Source organism: Mastigoproctus giganteus, chromosome 7, assembly GCF_048544385.1.
Source record: "Mastigoproctus giganteus isolate SK-2022 chromosome 7, ASM4854438v1, whole genome shotgun sequence".
NCBI lineage: Eukaryota > Metazoa > Arthropoda > Arachnida > Uropygi > Thelyphonidae > Mastigoproctus > Mastigoproctus giganteus.
Window position 1 is genome coordinate 25115196 of NC_143581.1, and position 24203 is coordinate 25139398.

General features: G+C 35.7%; 1 protein-coding gene across 4 annotated transcripts in view; it reads right to left on the reverse strand.

Moving 5' to 3' along the window:
- The window catches only part of Daao1 (D-amino acid oxidase 1), a 126997-nt gene that overhangs the window by 23699 nt on the left and 79095 nt on the right, over nt 1-24203 (reverse strand). For all 4 annotated transcript variants that reach the window (XM_090378736.1, XM_090378738.1, XM_090378739.1 and 1 more), the window contains exons 6-8: nt 23620-23674; nt 16893-16997; nt 280-338 (exon numbers count right to left, since the gene is read on the reverse strand). In XM_090378736.1, the coding sequence (XP_090234862.1) occupies nt 280-338; nt 16893-16997; nt 23620-23674 (219 nt within the window). The remainder of the gene's footprint in view (nt 1-279; nt 339-16892; nt 16998-23619; nt 23675-24203) is intronic.

Below are 24203 nucleotides of genomic sequence, written 5' to 3' on the forward strand. Positions count from 1 at the left end.
TGTAAGATTTTTTATTCTATACAACAAAATCTTGAGACATTGAAGAAAAGGAAAAATATATTTGTGTGTGTTGGCTAGCCCATTAAGGTGCTAGGTTATTGGACTATTTGAATAATCATAAGCTGGATTGTTAAACTTTTACTGTAGTTTTAAAATTGTTAAAATTCTCTTGAAGTAGCTTAAAATTTCTGAAGTGTGATTTCTGTGATTTTCTGTGCCACAAGGGAATTTTCTGTTATAAACAAAAAAAAAAAAACAAAAAACAATACTTTTACTTGCCCAGGTATAACATATACTTCGTCACCAAAATAGAAATGCTTAATCCAAGGTGCTTTAACCTAAAAAATAAAAAATAAAACGTTTTTATAAATAAATTTTAGAGAAATTAGAAGTACACTTTCACTGAATTCATAACATAATATAAAGAAATGCCTTGTTAAGTTAAAAAGTTACAGATAACATGACAAGAAAATGTCAACATCATTAGAAAATAAAAATAAATTATTATTATTATTATTAGCCATATGGTGCAAGGAAGCCTAAGGCTTATGATGCTGCACCAGCCAAAAAAAATTTCCTAGATTACCCTGATAGAAAGACAGAGAGAAGTAGAAAGGAATCACCAAGAAAGAGAAGAATGATGCTATCCAGCTCACGGCCCTGGGTGTGCCAAGCCCATACTCACCAGATGTGAGCCCCTGGGGGAATTAATACAACAATTAATTAGTATATTACTATTATATCAAAAAACTTAGGCAGATAAAATATTTTTCATATTTAGTGATGTGACTTTTTGGAATTAAGCATTTTTTTCTCCAAAAGAAGTGAACCAAGCACAACAAAAAAGAAAGTGCCATGACATTTTTTTTTTTTTCCTGAAAGTTAGGATTCAACAATACTCCACGTCAACTTTTTGCACTAAAATTCTAAATTAATAATTCTAAATTGGTAAGCAATATAAATTGGTTTATTAATTTAGAATTTTGTTCAATTTATAAAAAGCCTTACATTGTGGAAACTTCTTATTCTGTCTTCTTCAGAGGTCAGAATAAATATATTACATTTAAGAGCACAGTTAATGATAAATGATTAGTACCAAAAAAGTACTAAAAAAAAATTCCAAAAATACTTTCAACCTGCAGGAGCAGGTAGCATTAACTACTGTCTTTATCACTTGTTGTGAAAAAACTGAAGTGAAGATTAGTTATGATTCTCATATTAGTTTCTTAAAATTATTAAAGCTATCCCTCATCCCACCTTGCCTTACTATAGTAATGGTTTCTTTTGACAGAAAATCCAAAGAGTTTTTCTGACTCAGGAAGTCAATTCTGTGAGCATACTAATAAAAAAAATATCACTAATCAATAAATTCATTCTCAAAAGAATAATTTTTGCACTATGGTGGTACAATGCAAGTCAAAGTGTTGCAGGGTAGAAGTTTGGTGATATAGTTAAGAAACAGAAATAAAACAAGGAACAACATAGAAAAGGATAGTTTATATGTAATATGCAACAATAAAATACAATTCCAGTTGTAAAAATATGTTAAAAATGAAATTTAATGTAAATAGTTGTGAAAAACATTGAAAAAAAAAAAGGAGGGATTAGGAAGCATTATGTGATATGCAAATCTACTATTGTTGTTATAAAGGGAAGCAATGGGTACAAGTTAACATCACAATCAGGCTAAGAGAAAGACTTATGCTACTAAGAAATGTGTACTTATAGTTTAAGTTTGATGTATACCATTGTGGCACACAAATTGTGTGTATATTTGACATTGAGCTGTAGTTGTGGAAAAACTGAAGTCAACATTAGTTATCATTCCCATATTAGTTTCTTAAAATTATTAAAGCTATCCCTCATCCCACCTTGCCTTACTATATTAATGGTTTCTTTTGACAGAAAATCCAAAGAGTTTGGATTAAATTTACTGGTATTCACCCATTGTAACACAATGGGTGAATACCAGTAAATAGTTTCTCTCACACAGTGAGAATGAATAATGTAACTAGGTGGTACAGTAGACGGTGGACAGGTTGGATTGTCAAGTAGAGACTTGATGGATGCAAAGAGGCAAATGCATCAGTAAAGACATTCCAGAGATGAATGGTGTTATTATACCAAAACCTACTATTACACTTAGCTCCTCTCAGGTTGTTGCTGGCTTGCCATGACATGATACAAGACAATTCAGGGTTGGTGATGTTGTTTTTATTCAATCTGAATTTGGGCCATTACAGTTAAGTTCAAGCTAATATGCTTATTTGTGTGCCTTTTTCATTGCCTCCTTTTATGGGCCATCCTTTCACTTAAAATTATTACGTATAACACACTTCATGGTTTCGGTTTCTATATATATATATATATAATAATAATAATTTTTATAGTTGCCAGGCATGCCTCATATTAAATATATTATGCATATCTGGCAATTATTTTTAGAAATTGTAAAATGGACAGAAGACTTTTAATAGAAATCCAGCTTTAGCCAAAATGCTCTGGAATAGCATTCCAGCACTATTCAAACAGTATTCCCAAACTTTTCTTACAAATGAATGATAATTAATTAATATGTGTCATATATTTTGCATAAGATAAATTACGCATCATTGTGAAAAACAATACAAATGTATTCTAAAGGATTTTTGTTGTTGTTCTATTCAATTATATAGTATTGGTTAATGAAAAACTTTTACATTCCATGACCTGGTTGAAACATGCATCTAAGTCAGGGAACAACCATAGTGCACTATGACAATTTATGCAAATTGACTACTACGCAGCTATTCAACTGCACTGTAGTAGTCAATATAATATAATCTAAAATGAATCTAAAGAAACCTAACTTTATTTCAACAAATTCAAAGTAACATAATCTTTTTACACAAAAGCAAATTCTCTTAAAAATACAAAACATTTACATATGTTCTAACCTACCTTTAACAACAATCTTAATTACAATACACAACACAGAATCAACTACATATAATTTAAACTTGACAGGAGACACAAAATTAATATAACGTAATTTGGAAGGAGATAAAATTCGATACTGAAATATATATATAGTGTAATTACTGCATTGGGGGTGATTGTTATTTGGTTTTTAGAAGCATTAGCAACTAAGACCATATTGCTCCGAGATATGCGGTGGTCATTTCCTGACCTTTCCGCATCCTCCGTATTTGGTGGTGACGGGCTCAAACCTCGGTCTAATCAAGAAGCGTGTGCTACGCACTGCTGCTCCTGCCCACCTGGCTACGGAGGTGCCACTGCATTGGGATAGAAGTTTAGTGTAATATTTTTAATTGTATTAAATTTATATTTGGATTGTATTAAAATTGAATCAAAATCATGTCTCAGACCAGAGCAGCAAAGCAAAAGACTCAAGGTATGGGAGTGCTATGGCTCGGAAGAACTGAGAGGGGGGGGATTGACCTCTGACTCACAACCTTTTGAAATATATTGCTTGTTTGGTATTAGCATTAGCATTAGTAGAGGCATTTGATGCAAGAAAGCAAGCTTATGCAGCATCACCCAAAAATAATAATAATAAATAAAATAAAATAAATAAATAAAAAATGCCCACTTCCACTTCACCCCTCTGTTCATTCAAAATACCTGTCCAGCTGAGCCTTAAACTTATTTAGGCTATCAACTTCCACGACAAGGGATGGAAGTCGGTTCCACCAACCAACCTTCCGCTGGCTAAAGGCAAATTTCCTCACGTCTATCATACATCTCTCTTTCCTCAATTTGAATTTATGCCCTCTCAGGTGATTATTCTGAGCAAGAGGAAGAATCCCATCAGCATTGAGCGTGCTCAAACCATTCAAGGCTTTATACACCTCTATCAGATCACCTTGCTGGTGCCTAGTCCCCATACACTGTAATTTGCAAAACTTAAGCCTTTCTTCATTAGAACACCCCTTTGTTCCATTCACTAATCTTGTTGCCCTTCTCTGTACTCGTTCCAGCATCTCTACATCCTTCTTGAAATGAGGCCTCCAGACCTGTATACAGTACTCTAGGTGTGGCCTGACCATTGCCTTATACAAGGGAATAATCACCTCCTTATCCCTGCTAGAAAAATTCTTATATATCATCGACAATACACCATGAGCTACTCTTGCAGCCCATCTGCACTGCTCAGAAAACTTCATATCTGCCTGAACAACCGTCCCCAGGTCCCTTTCATTCTCTACCACTGCCAGTGTAATACTTTACATTTGTCAATGTTAAACTTCATTTGCCACCTCTCAGCCCATCTGCTCAACCTTTCCAGATCCTGTTGCAGTAGCATAGTGTCAGTAGTGTCCTTGACAACCCTGCCAACCTTCGTATCGTCTGCAAACTTGGACATTAAGCTTGATATACCATCATCAATATCATATATAAATATAGAAAACAATAATGGACACAATACTGAACCCTGAGGGACTCCACTAATAACATTAGTCCATGATGAGCAGTGTCCATTGATTACCACTCTCTGTCTTCCCCCTCTCAACCACCCCTTTATCCATAGCAGCAATTTGTCTCCAATGCCACACTGCTCCAATTTGTGCAGCAGTCTTCCATGTGCAACAGTATCAAAAGCCTTTCTAAGATCCAAGTATATAATATCAAAGTTATTCCCTGCATCCAGTTCTTTTGTGACTGCATCATAGTATTCAATCAAACTGGTCAGGCAAGACTTCCCCTTAACAAAACCATGCTGTGTCTGAGCTATAACTGAAGTCTTGTCTAGATGATCCTGCAGTGCTTCTTTAACCAGTGCCTCCATTAATTTTCCAGGAACAGAAGTGAAACTAAGAGGTCTATAATTACTTGTGTCGCCCTTTGATCCTCCTTTGTGAATTGGGGTCACATTTGCACATCTCCAGTCCATGGGTACTTCCTCTGAGTCCAAGGAAGCTCTCATAATATGGCTAAGGGCTACTTTGCTTACTTCCTCTGCTGCCTCCTTTAATATAACTGGATAGATCCCATCCACCCCAGGTGCCTTTCTTGTATTTATCTTCAACAATTTCTCCTCCACTTTACTCTCAGTTATTACAAGATTCTCTAGCTTACTGCCAGAGTTGAATAAACCTCTGACAATCCCCTTGAGGAATAACTCCTCATGTGTGAATGTTGATGCAAAATATTCATTTAGTTTGTCAGCTACCTGAGCAGGATCATCAACAGTTGACCCATCGATATCAAGTGGACCAATCTGATTCATCCCCTTCCTTCTAGAGTTTACATAAGTAAAGAACTCTTTGCTGTTTTTCTTTGCATCCCTTACCAAAGATTTCTCGTAATCTGCCTTCGCCTGCCTAACCTCCTTTGTAACTTGGTTACAGATCAACTTGTATCTATCATAGGCTTCTGTGTCACGTGTTAATTTGTATGTATCCCATGCATTTTTCTTCTCTGCCATATGTCTCATTAGTTCATCTGACATCCACTTAGGCCTAAACCTTGAACAATATTTCTTAGTTGGTATGTAAAGCCTAGTAGTTTCCAAGATAAGTTCTTTGAATGCTTCCCATTTTGAATTTGCTGTTGGTAACATCATCAGTTAGTCCCACTGTATAGAATTTAAATACTGTCTCAGTCCATCATAGTCGCCTTTACGAAAGCAATAACCCTTCCCTTTACCCCTAATGGTAGTTACCTTTTGAGTAAATTCCACTTCAGCAAACTGTGATCACTGCCACCTGGTGGTTCATTTACCTGCAGATTCTTAATGCATGATGAATCACTACTGATAATCAAATCAAGAGTATTACTCCCTCTAGTTGCCTCTCGAACATGCTGATGTAGAAAACAATCATCCAATAAATCCACAAAAGCCTTGCTAGGGTGTGAGTGACCAGCCCCCAAATTCCAGTCAATATCTGGGAAATTAAAATCCCCCATTATAAGACTCTCTGATTTACTGGCCCACTCTATTTCCCTGTACAGTTTCTTATTATACTCATCAGAGTCATTAGGCCTATAGCACACTCCTACTCTCGATTTTGATCTCCCAATGCTTATGTCACACCAAACTGACTCGACACTGCACTGTCCAGCAATGTCGACTGGCTTCACTTCCTTGGATTTTATGTGTTTCTTAACTAATAGCATAACCCCTCCTCCCTTCCTATTCTGTCTATCCTTTCTGTAGACATTGTACTCCCCAAATTCCAGTTCTGCATTCCTTATATCTGTGTGACACCACATCTCTGAAATCCCCACAATATCTGCCTTTGATGTTTTGAGCAATACCTCAAATTCATCAAATTTATTTACTAAACTCCTAGCATTGGTGTACACTCAAGTATACATGCACCTGTTCTTTTTCTTAGCTACTCTAACACAACCCATGTGTTTACTTTTACCCCAATGATTCCCAGCAGTCTCTGAAGTATCCTGCATCTTATTTTCTAGGCTACGGCTCATTCCAATAGAAGCAGTGCAAGAATCACTTTCACCTCTGCCAGTGGCTACTGTTAATCTATTAGTCCTTGTATCCTCCCAATCTAGCAGTTTTCCGACCCACCTAACACTGCCTCGATAGCATCAGCAAACATTCTTGCACCCTTTCTATTTAAGTGTATCCCATCCCTGTAGAAGCAGTCTCTCCTGTTAACAAGTACAGACCAGGCTGAAAAAAATTCTACCCCTTTGAGCCTTGCACAATCTTTCCAGGGCCGAATTAATCGACAGGGCTCTCATCATATACTCCCTCCTATCGTGTCAGGGCAGAATTGCAGACACTTTCAAATTCAACCCTAATTCACGGCTTTTTTTCAACAGTGACCTGTACTTGTTAAGTAATTCTGCCGGTCTCCTACTCTTAATATCATTAGTGCCAACGTGTACAACTATATGACCTTTTGTGCCCTTAAAAGATGATATCTGCTCTACGTCATCAACCTTTGCCCCTGGCAGAGATACCCTGGTCCTGTTCTACCTATCCTTTTTACAAAGCATGTTTCCCGTTTCCCCGACAATAGAGTCACCAACAACTACTAGTTCCTTTGGGGCCAGTACATTCTGCCTTGGGGGCTGCCACTGTGTTGCGTGATGACCAAGTGCAAGCTCTGGCATTGGTGTGGGCAGCTGAGAGCTCGATGGGCCCCTCACTTTTAATCCTTTGAGGGCATCCACCCCTGTCCTTCAAGCTCTCATATAGGCCCATAACAATGCTGAGTTGTCGCCTGATTTCTTTACACTCCTTGCATCGTGCACACACAAAGACATGGCAGTATCATGTCCCGTACCCGACTGCTCCACAAACATCAAGCAAGCAGTGCATTTTAATAGACTGTGATTCAGAGGGCAACTGCCCCCCTTAGTTCTCCCCTGAGCCACAGCACTCACATTAGCTTGAGCCTTTTGCTTTGCTGCTCTGGTCTGAGTCATGATTTCGATTTAATTTCAATAAAATTTCAATTTCAGTACAAAATTAAAACCCTAAACTTATATCCCAACACAGTTATAACTCTATATTTATGTTTCAGTATTGAGTGTTATCTATGAAATCCCTTTATATAATTTCCATATCAAGTTAAGTATTAATTATTTTTTTTTTACTAATTATTTATGTTACGTAACCCAAGTCGTTATATGTATAGTTAAAAGTACAATTTAATTGACAATGAAGTTCAACAAGATTAATTATCTGATTAATTGACAATATTATGTACTATACTATACTATATTAAGCTTATGCTATCTAGTTCGAGATATTTTGTATCGCGTACGATGGCGGCAATTTACGAACGGTAAACACGTGGATTTGATACCCTTTCCGATACTAAGTAATACCTACAAAATCTCTATCTAAGTTACTTTAAACTAAGTATCGTAAATAGGAATATAAAGCTACTCTAGAAAATAAGTTAATATGCCAATTTAAGCTAATAAAACAGAAAATAAATCAGAAAAAACTTCTCTGTTCCAGGAGCGGCAAAAATGTATGTCCGCACAGGCTACACTCGTGCTCCGTTTGCGTCGCAGTCGAGGTGCGCCAAGTCCGGCATACCATGTCTTAAAGAAGACCTCGCAATGAGGAGGATTTGTGGAACAATCAGGAATGAGACATGATATTGCCAAGGGGAATGTCTTTGTGTGTGTGTGTGTGTGTGTGTGTGTGTGTGTGTGTGTGTGTGTGTGTGTGTGTACTCAATGTAAGGAGTGTGAGGAAATGAGGTGCCAACTCAGTGTTGTTATGGGCCTTTATGAGAGCTTGATGAACACGGTAGATGCCCTTCGAAGGACTTAAATTGAGGGGCCTATCAAGTTCTCAGCTGCCCACATCAATGCCAGAGCTTGAACTTGAACATCAGGCAACACAGCAGCAATCCCCAAGGCAGAATGTGCTGATCCCACAGGAACTAGTTGTTGGCGACTCTATAGTCAGGGAAACAGGGAATATATTGCGCAAAAAGGATAGGTGGAACAGGACCAGGGTATGTCTGCCAGGGGCAAACATTGATGATGATATAGAGAAGATATCTTTTAAGGGCACAAAAGGTGATACTGTTGTAAACGTTCGCACAAATGATATTGAAAGTAGGAGAATGGTGGAATTACTTAGCAAGTACAGGTCGGTGTTGAAAAACGCAGTGAGTTAGGGTTGAATTTGAAGGTGTCTGCAATTCGGCATAGACACAATAGGAGGGAGTATATGATGAGAGCCTTGTCAATCAATTTGGCCCTGGAGGGCCAAATTGATTGACAAGGCTCGTGGTCATATATCGTGATCAATTTGTGCAAGGCTCGTGGGGTAGAATTTCTTTCAGCCTGGTCTGTGCTTGTTAACAGGAGAGACTGCTTCTACAGGAATGGGATACACTTAAATAGAAAGGGGGGAAGAATATTTGTTGATGCTATCAAGGCAGTGTTAAGTGGGTCGGAAAACTGATAGCTTGGGGGGATACATGGACTAACAGATTAACAGAGGTTAATCTATTAGCCCATGTATATGGTTAATCTATTAGTCCATGATTAACTAATAGATTAACAGAGGTTAATCTATTAGTCCTCTGCTAATCTAATAGATTAATAGATTAGCAGAGGTGAAAGTGATTCTTGCACTGCTGCTATTGGAATGAGCAGCAGCCTGAAAAAAAAAGGTGCCAGGGTTTTCAGAGACTGCTGGGAGTCATTGCGGAACAAGTAAATACATGGGCTGTGTTAGAGTAGCTAAGAATAAGAACAGGTGCACGTATACTTGTGCGTACACCAGTGCTAGGAGTGTAGTAAATAAATTTGATGAATTTGAGGTGCTGGTCAAAACATCAAAGGCGGATATTGTTCGGATATCAGAGACATGGTGTCACACAGATAGAAGGAATGCAGAATTGGAATTTGGGAAGTACAACATGTACAGGAAAGGAGGAGGGGTTATGCTATTAGATAAGAAACCCATAAAATCTAAGGAAGTGCAGTGTTGAGTCAGTTTGGTGTGATATAAGCACTGGGAAAGCAAAATTGAGAGTAGGAGTGTGCTATAGGCCTAATGACAATGATGAGTATAATGAACAGCTGTACAGAGAAATAGAGTGGGCCAGTAAATCAGATTGTCTTATAATGGGAGATATTAATTTCCCAGATATTGACTGGAACATGTGGGTTGGTTGTTCGCACAGTAGAAAGGCTTTTTTAGGATTTATTGGATGACTGTTTTCTACACCAACATGTTAGAAAGGCAACCAAAGGGAGTAATACTCTTGATTTGATTATCAGTAGTGATTCTCATGCATTAAGAATCTGCAGATAAAGGAGCCACTAGGTGGAAGTGATCGTAGTGTGCTGATGTGGGATTTACTCAAAGAGGTAACTACCATCAGGGGTAAAGGGATGGTTTTTACTTTCATAAAGGTGACTACAGGGGTCTCAGATATTTTTTAAAGTCTATACAGTGGGACCAACTGAAGATGTTACCAACAGCAAGTTCTAAATGGGAAGCATTCAAAGAAATAATATTGGAAGCTGCTAGACTTTTCATACCAACCAAGAAATATTGTTCAGGGTTTAGGCCTAAATGGATGTCAGATGAACTAATGAGATATGTACAGAGAAGAAAAATGCATGGGATACATATAAATTAACAGGTGACAAAGAAGCCTATGGTACGTATAAGCTGGTCTGCAATCAAGTCACAAAGAAGGTTAGGCGGGCAAAGGCCCAAGAAATAATACTGGAAGCTACTAGGCTTTTCATACCAACCAAGAAATATTGTTCAAGTTTTAGGCCTAAATGGATGTCAGATGAACTAATGAGATACGTGGCAGAGTAGAAAAATGCATGGGATACATATAAATTAATAGGTGACAAAGATGCCTATGGTAGGTATAATCTGGTCTGCAATCAAGTCACAAAGGAGGTTAGGCAGGCAAAGGCAGATTACAAGAAATCTTTGTCAGAGGATGCACAGAAAAACGGCAAAGAGTTCTTTACTTGTGTAAACTTTAGAAGGAAGGGGATGAATCAGATTGGTCCACTTGATATAAATGGGTCAACTGCTGACGATCCTGCTCAGGTAGCTAACAAACTGAATGAGTATTTTGCATTTACATATAAGGAGTTTTTTTTTTCTTATTTATTTATTTTTTTTTTCTTTTGTTAGTTGTTGGTGCTTCGGCTTCTGTGGCCATAATGCACCTCCCAAAGTTTTTGCATTTTACACTGTTCCAAGCCCGAGGCAGGATTCAAACCCACGACCTTTGGGTTGCCAGGCAGGCACTTTACCAACCTGGCTAGCCTGGTCGGTTGAGGGGTTATTCAGGGGGGGGGGGAGAATACCAGAGGTGTATTAAACTATGGTAGTGAGTTAAATGATTTTTTAATAACTGAGGGCAAAGTGGAGGAGAAATTGCTGAAGATGAACATAAAAAATGCACCTGGGGTGGATGGGATCTATCCAGTTATATTAAAGGAAGTAGTAAACCCTTAGCCATAATTATGAGAGCTTTCTTGGACTCATGGACTGGAGATGTGCAAATGTGACTCCAATTCATAAAGGAGGATCAAAGGTGACACAAGTAATTACAGACTTGTTAGTTTAACTTTTGTTCCAGGGAAATTAATGGAGGCACTGGTTAAAGAAGCATTGCAGGATCATCTAGACAACACTTCGGTTATAGTTCGGACACAACATGGGTTTGTTAAGGGGAAGTCTTGTCTGACCAATTTGATTGGATACTATGATGTGGTCACAAAAGAACTGGATGCTAAAAATAATTTTGATATCATATACTTGGATTTTAGGAAATCTTTTGATACTGTTGCACATGGAAGACTACTGTACAAATTGGAGCATTATGTCATTAAGGGCAAGTTGCTACAATGGATAAAAGGGTGGTTGAGTGAGAGAAGAAAGTGGTAATCAATGGATACTGCTATTGGACTAATTTTGTTAGTGGAGTCCCCCAGGGTTCGGTGTTGGGCCCATTGTTTCTTTGTATATTTATCAATGATATTGATGAAGGTACATCAGGCTTAATGTTGAACTTTACAGATGATACTAAGGTTGCCATGGTTGCTAATGGTAGTAATGACAGTACGTTACTGCAAGAGGATCTAGAAACTGAGCAGATGGGCTGAGAGGTGCCAACTGAAGTTTAACATTGACAAATGCAAAGTACTGCATATGTGTAGCAATAACCCAAGAGAAATGTATGAACTGTGTGGTACTACACTCAAGGAAGTTGAAAGCGAAAAAGACCTGAAGGTAATTGTGCAGTCAGATATGAAGTTTCGCTGAGCAGTGCAGATGGGATGCCAGGGTAGGTCATGGAGTCTTGTCAAAGATATATAGCAATTTTGCTAGCAGGGACAGGGAGGTGATTATCCCGTTATACAAGGCAATGGTCAGGCCACACTTTGAGTACTGTATACAGGTCTAGAGGCCTCATTTTAGGAAGGATGTAGAGCTGCTGGAACAAGTACAGAGAAGGGCAACAGGATTAGTGAATGGAACAAAGGACTGCTCTTACAAAGAAAGACTTAAGATTTGCAAATTACAGTGTCTGGAGACTAGGCACCTGCACAGTGATCTGATTGAGGTGTACAAGGCCTTGAGCGGTTTGAGCAAGCTCAATGCTGATGGGATTCTGCCTCTTGCGCATTAATCGCCTGAGGGGACATAAATTCAAATTCAGGAAAGACAGTTGTAGAATAGATGTGCAGAAGTTTGCCTTTAGACAGTGTGTGGTTGATTTCTGTAACAAACTTCCATCTTTTGTTGTAGAAGTTGACAACTTAAATTATTTCAAGGCAGAACTAGACAAATATTTGGAGCAAATGAATGGGTGAAATGGGAAGGTTTTTTTGATTTTTTTTTTTTTTTTGGCTGATGCTGTATAAGCTTGCTTTCTTGCATCATATGCCTCTACTAATGCTAACTACACAATAACAAGTATCAAACAGAATCACACTAAAATCCACCTGGGTCTTTAATACTACATATAAAAAAAACAAGCACTGAAATTTAGATATTAAAAGTTAAACATTTATTAAAAAATTATGTATGTACTTGAACATACTTGTCATAGTATATCACACACAAAGTCCAGATATATGTTTTCACCTAATGTTAGGTGCATATTGTTAAATTCAGGAAGTTCGTAATTGATAAAATAGCCTAGCATATTTAAAAAAGAATACAAACTTGACTAAAGTTGCAGCATCAATGAAGGTCAGATACCAACTATTTTAATTCTGAACACCTGCCTTTAGTCTGCTCCTTTGAACTTGTATCCCAGGCCAAACTAATGCACAGCCTGCTCATATAGACTGGCCCAGGATGGCCAAAAAAGATTTGAAGCCACAAATACATCAACATTCCAATGACTGAATTTCTATTTGAAATATATCCTTGGAACTCTTTCATACATCTTCCCCTCCAAACTTGAATAACAAAACTAATCCATTGCTTTTTTCAATGGATTGGTTTCATTATTCAAACTGCACTGTCTAAGACTTGTGTAATATTACATCATTCCACCATGGTGGAATAAATAGCCCTCAGCCACTTTTAAGAAAAAACAATCTGCTCATCGAAATTACAAAATGAACATAACAATCAACACTTTCAGTGGCTTCACTGACAAAAGGAAATTCTTCCAAGAGCTGAAGCTGCGTGTACTTAATTACTACATTGACAAGGATGATAAGCAAGGAAAAAGAATATTTTCAGCTGTGCGCTACATTAACCCGAGTGTCCTCTACATCCCACAGTCGCTAGAATGGATCAACCACAGCAGTGGTGGATCTGCTCTGGGGTAATGATTCTATTAATATGTCAACATTTAGTAGGAGCAGTATCTCCAAACAAGAACTGATTGAAATAATAAATAAATTGCCTAACTGCTCTAGTCTTGAGGCAGGCCAATTTCCAAGTTATGCCTTAAAAACACTAGTTGATCAACAGAATGTTAGCAGATGTCTAAGGTCCCCCTTTTTGGATGGGGGGGGTCTTGTGTGATTCCCATGTCTAAAACAAAACAAACGTGCCAGTCGGTCCTTCAGACATTCGCTTGATCTCAGTATTGCCAATCAGGTGCAAATTATTACAAAAATATATACTTTGTTACTTCCAAAATATCCAGTGAAACATCAATATATACTCATTATGGAATGAGAAAATGGTCTACATAATATACCTAGATGCCCTAATTCTTGACATTCTTTACTGCCGGAATCAGATCTTCAGGCTGTTTCCCTGTACATATCTGCTTCATTTGATTCAGTTTCTGTTAAATCCCTTCTTTCTCTACCTGAATATTTCTTTATAATTAAAGACCACGTGTTATCTTTCATCAAGCTCATTTTATCAAAGAGAATACTTCATTTTTAATTTGAGGATCGACATGTTAACCAAGGACTCTATGACACAGATCCCGGGGGGGGGGGGATCCTTGTCAGCCCTGCCCTTTGCTGCCATCTTTGTACCTTTTTCTTTGTAATAAAAACCCAGGATTTCTCATGGTGATAATGTCCTTTTCCCTTAGCCTATACCCTCCAACTGGAAATCTCCATCAGACCTAGCTGAAGAAGCAATAACAGTTTTTATTGCCCTCACAAACTTTAATAATTATTATCTTTTTTTAACTTGCAAGTGAATTCAGCCAAAACTTAATATATCAACTTCTTACTATCAATGAGGCCCCTCTCCTCTACCAGTTCTCATCCAAGGACAAGAATTGGTAGAAGAGAGGGGGCAAACCCACATAGAACACCTTAGTAAGAGAAATTCGAAAAACTGGCTAGTGAAGATAAAAAATATGTAATTATTTTAAAACATCCAAATATTTATATATTTTCTGTAATCATGTATGCTTCCAACCTGTGGTCAGTTGGCTGCCTCTAACCTGAAACATATTTTCACTGTAGAAACCTGATCCTTAAGTGTCTGCAAACATGATCCTTTTCCTACTCTCCTGTCCAAACCATGGCTTCTTGAGGATGATTTTGATCCCCCCATACTGTTTTGTAATAAGTAAGATTATTTTCGTGGTTAAACAAATGACAAGAGAACTGAAACCCATAATCATTTAGGATTTTGTTGGAATTAGAGTTCCATCAACCTATACCCACCTAAGTTAACTTCAAACCTGAACAGACTAGTAAAATATGATCATCACTCACAAACTCTGCAATATAGCTTATGAGCAATCTTAATCTCAATGCAGATCAATGGTCACAGAATAGAGAATACATGCAGATTTATTTAAGAAAAATGTGTTTGTGTAAAAATGTGAATTGTGTTTTCTGTTATAACTAATCATTTAAACCTCTAATTTCAACACAGTGATTTGTGACATTCCCTCATATGTAAAGACTCTGTTAGTCTCTGTTCTGAAATCACTCAGTTGAACTCATGTACTCAACCTGGGATTATTATTATTATTACTATTATTATTATATCCACTTATGTGCTGTGTATACATAACAAAAAGGGCAAGGGAGAGCTTTAATGTACTGCTTTAAGTCAACAGGTGTTCACAAAGCCTGTTCTGAAATGCTGCAATTCTGAAAGTAAAGTGAATTGCTGAGGCATTGTCTACTTTGCTTTCAGAATTCCATTCCTCAATTCCATATTTGTAGGAATTATACTTCAAATAATTCATAAGAATTGCACAACAAAAGGTTTTGTGGTTTTGTAGTGTATATAATTTTGTGGAATGGTTTGAAACTAATGCCTGTTTTCATATTGGTATGAGAGTTATCCCAAAAGTAATGCACATGTGCTCCTAACTCCATATACCTGTGCAACTCACATTTATGAAGATAATAATTGAAAGTTTAACTTCAACATTAGTGTGCTTGGAACAGAGTTCCTGCACTGAATGTTTGTGTAGAGGCTTTTAAAAATGAATGGTGATATTGCTTCAGGCCACATTACAGTTTCAGATCAAAGATATTTTATCAAAATTGAATCTTTATGTTCGACCACATTCATGTTGGTCTAAAAGATTTTGTTAATGTTTTGTTAATTTAAAAGGAAGACAGATGTATGACCTGTAAAGGAACAGCCAATGAATCTAGAATACTGAAATCATCTGTTCATGAATTTTAACTGAGATATTGCAAAAATGAAAAGATGATGCCCAATGGGTTCCACATTTGCTGTCAGATGAACAATGAGTAATGCATAAAGGATCTGCAACACAGTTATTCACATGTTACTGACAAGAAGGTAAAGAGTTTTGAAAACATTGCCATTTATGAGATGAGAACATGTGACTTTGACTCTGAACTGATGTCACAATCATCCCACTTCATCAGCCCCTCTAAATGTTGCCTGCAACAATCAAAGGTGAAACAAGTAGTCATCATGGCCTATGATTATGTGGGCATAATCGCCGTTGATCATGTGCCACTTGGAAGATCAGTAACTGGATATTACTATGCAACATTTCTTCATTAGAAATTATACCTGAAAATTCTTCAGAAGTGGCCACAGATGGAAGCTGGTGTGCTCATACTTCGTGACAACAAAAGGCCTCATATCCCACAGTTTGTACAGCTTGTTTTTACTGATTACTTTATGGTTCTGATATTATCCTTGTGATTATGATCTATTCCCCAAACTAGAGAGACTATTGCATGGACAAAGGACAAAGATTTCCATCTTTAGAAGTGTTGAATGCAGCTATGACCCAATGCATCAGACAGCTTAATTTCTGCAGACAGTTTAAAGAGAATTCAAAAATTACCTGAATATTGAGATGTCATAAGGCATGAAGGATACTATACTGAAGGTTTTTAATGTAAAAACCTTCAATGTATGAAATTTTAATGTATGTTATAAAATAAATTCATTTTAAATTTACTGATTTTGTGCATTACTTTTGGGATAACCTGCATATATACTAATTGGTGGCGTGTTTTGTTAATTTTTTTCCCTTCATAGTGTGAATTGCATCCTACCAACATTTAAGTATTTTTCTTCTCTGATAAATATTTTAATATTTTGCTTTATAAAGATCTCTTAATTTTAGCCATGTGGTATATTATAAAACTTCTAAGAGGAGACTGTCTTATAATTAGGTAAATAACTTTCTATACATTAAAATGCTTTTCCTCCTAGTGATATTTATTCAGTCAATGGAAGAAGAGAGATGTAATATACGTGGTAATACTTAACAAATACTACAATATGTAACAGAAGCTTGTTTAAGCGTGGTCACACGCTATGTTTATCTAACATGACCACATGATACCATGCTTGATTTCCATATGCAACATATTTATGTATTCATAGCAGAGGAAGAGAAACACACACAGTGTCGAAAGCTTCTGTAAGTATTTTATTTTATCAAAAGAAGCGAGCACAGCGAGCAGGGGGCAAAGCCCCCTAGTGTTAATTAAAATGCAATTGAAATAAACAAAGTAATATATACCTTGATTGTCTGACCTCGTATGGGTACAAGCTTGTGGTCTTCAGTTAAATTTCTTGCTCCTAATCCACTGCAATTCACAACAACATCATACTGATTATTTCCAAGCTGAAAAATAAAGTGAAGCTATTACAGGATTCAATATATTTTATGCTATCTGTTTTTTTTTGTTTTTAAACTTACTACATTTACTTTTATATTATATCCATATTCTTTAGACTATTGAGAACATATTAGCTTATTACACACATATTACAAATTGCAATTGTAATCAACCATGCATATAGTAGAATACTTATTTGAAGTCACTTACAGATACTTCCTCTGTACACATAATCTGTGTAGAGGAAGTATTGGTGTACAACTTTAGACATTGTATGTCTAAACCCTTATAACACACACACACACACACACACACACACACACACACACACACACACACACACACACACACACACACACACACACCTGAAGAGATGGCACCTCCGTAGCCAGGTGGGCAGGAGCACCAGGGCATAACACACGCTTCTTGATAAGACCGGGGTTCGAGCCCGTGCCCACCAAATACGGAGGATGTGGAAAGGTCAGGGAATGACCACTGCATATCTCCGGAGCAATATGGCCTTAGTTGCTAATGCTCCTAAAAACCAAATAACAACCAACAACAACCTGAAGAGATATATTTTCCTTCTCATAAGTAATTGTTCCCACATTTAAATTGATATTCTTGCTTTAAAGTTGATAAAAGTACCGTAAACCCCCGCAATTCGCGGGGGTTACGTTTCTGAGAAATTCCGCGAATACCGAAAACGCGAATACTGAGTTATGGCTCCCATAGTAATAAAGGGGTTCCGTTCCAAAGTATGAAATATATAAGAAAAATTAGTCTAAAATTTTGTCTATGTATGTATTATACTACCTTCATAATATGACTATGTACATAGACAGTACATAGTGAAATGCAAACATAAGGCATCGAAATGAAAATAAGAAACAGTTTAATATTAAATGTAATATTTATTAGAAATTTCAAACAAATCTTTCAAACTAGCGCCTTTGCTAGCTAAAACACTTATCCCGCCAATGCTATCACCAGTTTCGCTAGTGTTGATAAAGGAGTTTTGCCTTTTCACGAATAATGAGTGAACTTAATGGAATTTTATTTTGAGTTCGGTCTTCTATCCACAGATTTAAAGCTTTTCCATTTTTTCTAATTTAACGTCACGAGTTACAGAGCAAATTTTTGAAGCAATTAGCGCGTTTTCAAGGACACTATGGGGGATTTTTTCTTCGGATTTCTTGATTGATCGTACCGTTGACTCATTGATTTTATAATGTTTTGCCACTGAAGAGACACTTTCAACCATTAGAAATTTTATCTATTAACTCAATTTTATTCGCTAATGTCATCGCCTTCTTTGATCTTTTCACATTTCCTTTGTTATTCATAGCCATATTTTTGTACAGGTTAGAAAGAACTTGTCCACAATAAAGGCACTTTCTTCCGTTAACACACTCGAAAAAGTCTGTTTTACACTGCAAAACGGTAGATTTAACACTTTTGTAAGCATATCAATTTATAAATTGATAAATTTATTCAATTTATAAGCAGATAAATTAAAAGCAAACGACGAAACCTTCCATGACAACCGCATAACACATATTGAACAAGGATTAGCGAGAAACATCCACGCTCTCGATTTTGTCACCCCTCTCCCCCCACCCACTGAGCGCTGTTTTGACCAAGAAAGATAACTTTAGCCATGCCCATGTTTTTTTATGGCGGAAAATGTTCACGGCGCTTTAAAATTCACATTTTTTTAGGTTTCATTTTATATTAAATTAGTGACCACGAATAGCGGGGGTTTACTGTATTGTCCTTTTATATTTATTTTCAGAATTATATAAATTAACAGGACTGCAAGTGACATTATGCAATTCATTATCAGAAACCAGATAAATATCTCTTAATTAACAGCTCCTTTTCCAAGCACTAGCTATCCATTCTGTTTGTAATGACTGTAGCTGGGTGGTCAATGCAAAAGTGTAACACCACTTTTACATTGTTTCAGTTGACTGTGGTTTGAGTCCATGTGACTACTAAATATGATTAATGATAATATACTTGTCAAAATATATAGCTGCAAGCTCCTCTGACCTAAGAGGCTATGCAAGAGCATAAACAAATTAATTTTTTTCCTAATATGAAGGGCATCTGAAAAGTAAATTTTCAAAATTTTTTTGTCTGGAAACTGATTAATCTAAAACACATATTTGTTGTACAAATACAAGTAGCAATATTATCTACTTTACATAATTTCCAAAACAATTTTAGACATTTTATTACAGCAGAAACAAATGTATCAACATCCCCTCCCCAAAAGAATCTCTTTCTCCCATCCCATAAACCAGTGTTTTGTCCCATACAAGACTTTAGCATCTGTTATAAAACATTTACCAGATAAATGCCATTTTAAATGTCCAAACACATCAACATCTAATGGCACAAGATTTCCATCATCGGAACTGACATAATGTGGCCTTATAAAATCATCTGAATGTGCCTAAACAGATGCTTTCAGTGATGTCTGCTGCAGAATTTTGGGAAATGTGGTTTTATAGTTCCTTTATTTAAGTAACATATTCTTTTCTGTGGGTTAAAATGTTTATGAGAAAAAAAAATTAATTCTTGAAAGTTACTGACCAGATGCCACTCATATTTCTTGAGAGAGCTTAATATGGGATTAGTTTGTTGGAAAAGGGAAGGATCATTTATTAAAAACACACCATCCTAAGAATGAGAATTCACAGTCACTTGTATTTGAACTATCAATTACTATGCTTGATTTCAGTGATGATTTTTTTTTTTTTTTTTTAAATTTTTAAGTAGGTAAGTTCATTTCTAATTTGCATTTTATGTTTTTTATCTTGAAATTTTAAGTGAAAAAGGCTGAGCAGTAATATATGTATAACACTCATTTAAAAAAAAAATCCAAATAACATATACACTGGAATACACATGAAATTTTCAGGTTAAAATCAACCAAGCTGGTAAAATTCAAATTTACAATCTTAAATTGACAGGGTTATCCATTTATCAAACAAGCCACTTGTCAATATTATGTACCAATGTAAATGACAGCAAAGCTGTTGTGATGAAAGCACTTAATAACACAAGGGAAATCAAGGCCAAAATGCATCTTTTAATCATTCGTTTTATAGACATCCTCGCCACCAGCATATCAAGGGTGGTTAAATAAATATATATATATATATATATATATATATATATATTATTCTTTTGTATTATCATTCTATTGTGGTTTAATTCGTCTTTGTTCATCATTAATGTCATTGTTTTTCGCCATGATGGCTAATTAAACATTGTCCGTGCCGGTGTTTTTACCTATAGATATTATAGTTAATACATTACTGGTCTTTAAGCTAGCCTATTCTCAGTTATCTTAATTACCCGTGGCCTATAATATCTATAGGTAAAAAACACCGGCACGGACAATGTTTAATTAGCCATCATGGCGAAAAACAATGACATTAATGATGAACAAAGACGAATTAAACCACAATAGAATGATAATACAAAAGAATAATAATAGGTACTCTGTTTGTACCCATGCATTGCTAAAACTACTGGGACAACAGAAAAAGCTAGAAAGAAATTAAATAAAACTACTATAATAGAATATTAAAAATAAAATGCGAACTGAAACATCATAATACAAAAGAATAATTATATATATATATATATATATATAAACCTATAATTGATGAAGGAAAAGTTCATCTAAATTTGCTTTGTCTCTAAGAACATGATGTAACATTAGAGGGCACTGGAGGCTGAAAGAGTTTAGAAGCTGTGAGATCAAAATGGAAATTGAATAGTAGTGATAGTCATTAAAATAAGTTTAACAGTGAGTTGTGTTTTGCATGAAATACATGAGGAATTTCACCTGTGAGTAAATAGAGATGAGTGAGATATGTATGGCCAATATGCAATCTTGCTAATATCACTACTTCTTGTCTGTTTCTCAAAAAAGATTGATGTCCATATTTGTATTTGATTTTTGATCTGGTAGAGTTTGTTACTGACTTATTCTCCCACATTTAGGTCCATTCAAGATTGCATGCTTTATGGATGATGGTTTTAAAATACATGTAAGAAACTGTAGAAAACTGGGAATTAAAGTGGTTCAGTTCTTTTTCATTCGTTTGCCTTCTCGTTTCCATTTTGCTTCATTTTTTCATTTCAATTTCTCATTGGCATTTTGCTTCAAAGTGAATTAGTCAGTTGCACAAATAGTCTGAAAAATGGCAACTACAGTTTAATGCTTTTAAATATAAGGGTTTGAACTTGGAGAACAGAAATTCAGAAGTTACAGAACCATGCAATGGTATCCAGAGACCTGGGTAGGAGGTTGGTTTTGGAGTCACTTTCTTTTGTTACAGCTATGTTATAATCATTAAGAAACATTTTGGGACTTCCTTCTGTTTCATGGCTTGGGTACATCATATTTAGCACATCCCCTTTTGCATGGCCGTAGTTAGTTATAAGTTAGGGAGAGAGGAGTTAAAAATGGTTCAGGATAAAAAAGACTTCAGGGGTTACAATTCAGTCAAAACCTGAAATATTCCGTGCATTGTAAACAAGTGGCTAGGAAGGCACATGGTATCCTGTCTATGATATATAGGGCCTTCACAAGTAGAGAAAGGGATGTTATTATCCCTTCATATAGGATAGTGGTGATACTGTTTGTTTATTTGTTATTTGGTTTTTGGGAGCATTAGCAACTAAGGCCATATTGCTCCAGGGATATGCGGTAGTCATTCCCTGACCTTTCCGCATCCTCCGTATTTGGTGGTCATGGGCTCGAACCCCGGGCTAATCAAGGAGTGTGTGCTACGCACTGCTGCTGCCCACCTCGCTATGGAGGTGCCAGGTGGTGATACTGCATTCAGAATATTGTGTTCAGGTCTGGAGGCCCTATTTGAAGTAAAAATAGAGCTTCCAGAAAAGGTTCAAAGAAGGGCAACCAGATTGGTGAGCGGTGCTAATTGATGTCCATTAGAGAACAGATTAAATGGTGTGAACTGCAAATTTCTGACAAATAGACATCTTTGGAGAGGGAGGAACTGAGTGAGGTATATAAGGCCTCGAAGGGAATCTGTAAAATGAATGAGGGAAGTATATTTTCACTGGTAGAAGAAACAAAAACTAGGGCAAAAATATAAACTTTTGGGAAGTAACAAAAGGTGGATCTCACAAAGTTTACTTTTAAGCAGTGTATTTGTATATCACTAGAATAAATTGCCTGCCATGATGGTCAAAGCAGAGTTTGGTAAAGTTCAAAGTGGAATTGATTGGACAACCACTTTTATGATAATATAAAAAGTCTAAATGATTGAGAATTTTTTCTTTTTTTTTTTATTTGTGTTTTTGGCAGATACAGAACAAGTGCTTCCTTGCATCCTTTAGCCATTAAAATATTAATGACTAATTTTCATTCCAAATTCTCTTCAATCTATCTTCATTTAATTTATTCAGAGATTCTTGAAAATCTTGCAAGCTACTACTTAACAGCACAAATATCACATGGATATAATAATTATCAAAGATAACACACAAACTTTGTCACTTACATTCTTTTATTATAGTCCATGAAAATTCTAAAAAGAAGTGGTGATAAGGTGCAGCACTGCTACACCTTACCATGCTTCCTTCAATCCTTACTGCAGAGTTGCCATTTTTACATATTTTTTTTTTTCCCCTCTTAAAAGATTATTTTTGATGTCATATTTTTAAGGTACTTTGGTAATTTCTAGGTAATTTTTTTAGTAATTTTTAGGTAATTTCTAGGTACTTTATCATATGATTTTTCAAGATCAAGAAATCCTAAACACAAGCCTTTGTTATGTTCCCATGACTTTTTTTATTATTTGTCTCATTGAAATATTTGTTCCTGGCATTCCTGTTTGGCCTAAAACCTGACTGTTCTTCTCCAAGGTTAAATCCAACAATATTTCTCACCTTCTTTTCTAAAGATATTTGGAGTGAAATTCCTCTGTAATTTCCACATTCAGCTTTAAGTCTCATTTAATTTAATTCAATATTCTAAAACTTGTCCTCCCAAAAACAACCTTTGAATAATGTGATGAACTATTTTTCCCTCCAGCTTTCAGCATTTTGGGTCAAGTTTCGTCTACAGAAAAATGTCTAAACTTTACATTTTTCATTACCTTTCTTTTCTATCTAATAATAGAGATAGTATCCACAAAATTTGCCCAATGTCAATCTTTACCTTTTCTTCAGTGAGGTCTTCAACTCTCCTTCATTTAGTAATTCATCAAAATATTTATTCCATACTTCTAAAATATCATTTTCTTCTGATTTTATGCCCTTATCTTTTTGTACCTGTTGTGAGATTTTTAAATAAATCCCAAAATATTTTTTTATCCTGCTGATACTTTGTTTATCACATCTTCAATTAAATATTGTATTAATTTTTAATAAAATTTTGTTATATCACAAATTGAATTGCATTTTAATATCCTGTAGCAGTGTCTTATTGTAACATGACTAGTTCAGCAAAAGAAACTTAAAAAATTCAAGTTTTTATATAAAACATAACAATGCAAAATTAATTTTCTTTTTAAATAAATTTGAATAACTGGAAAACTTTATAATCAATAACAGATATCTATTATATATCCTTACCTCAGAGAATGAGTTTATAGTTTTTATAATTATATTTCCACCATTGTTTTGAAACCTAAAATATATTTAAAAAAATTAAATTTCCTTGAAGTTAAAATCATACAAAATTAACTAAATGATACTAATTTTTTATAACCTTTATTTATTCTAATAAGGGAAGTAAAAAAAAAAAAAAGCTATCTGTATACAAAAGAGAACTCTTCATATCCTGACGTAAAACATCTCTTACAAAATACATTATAACAACACTGGAATTCTTAATGGAATTAATTGTCATGTTTTGCATCAGAATTGCTTCCAGTACAAACTGCCAGTATATCTATCTTGTTAGTCAAAATACCATAAGTTACTATAAATTTTACTGAAATTCACCTTAACAGTTTTTAAAGGAATTACTTAAAAATGCATTGAGAGAAGGGTATTACATAGTATTAGCATTAGCATTTAGCATTAGTAGAGGCATTTGACGCAAGAAAGCAAGCTTATGCAGCATCAGCCAAAAAAAAAAATAAATAAATAAAAAATAACCACTTCCACTTCACCCCTCTGTTCATTCGAAATACCTGTCCAGCTGAGCCTTAAAC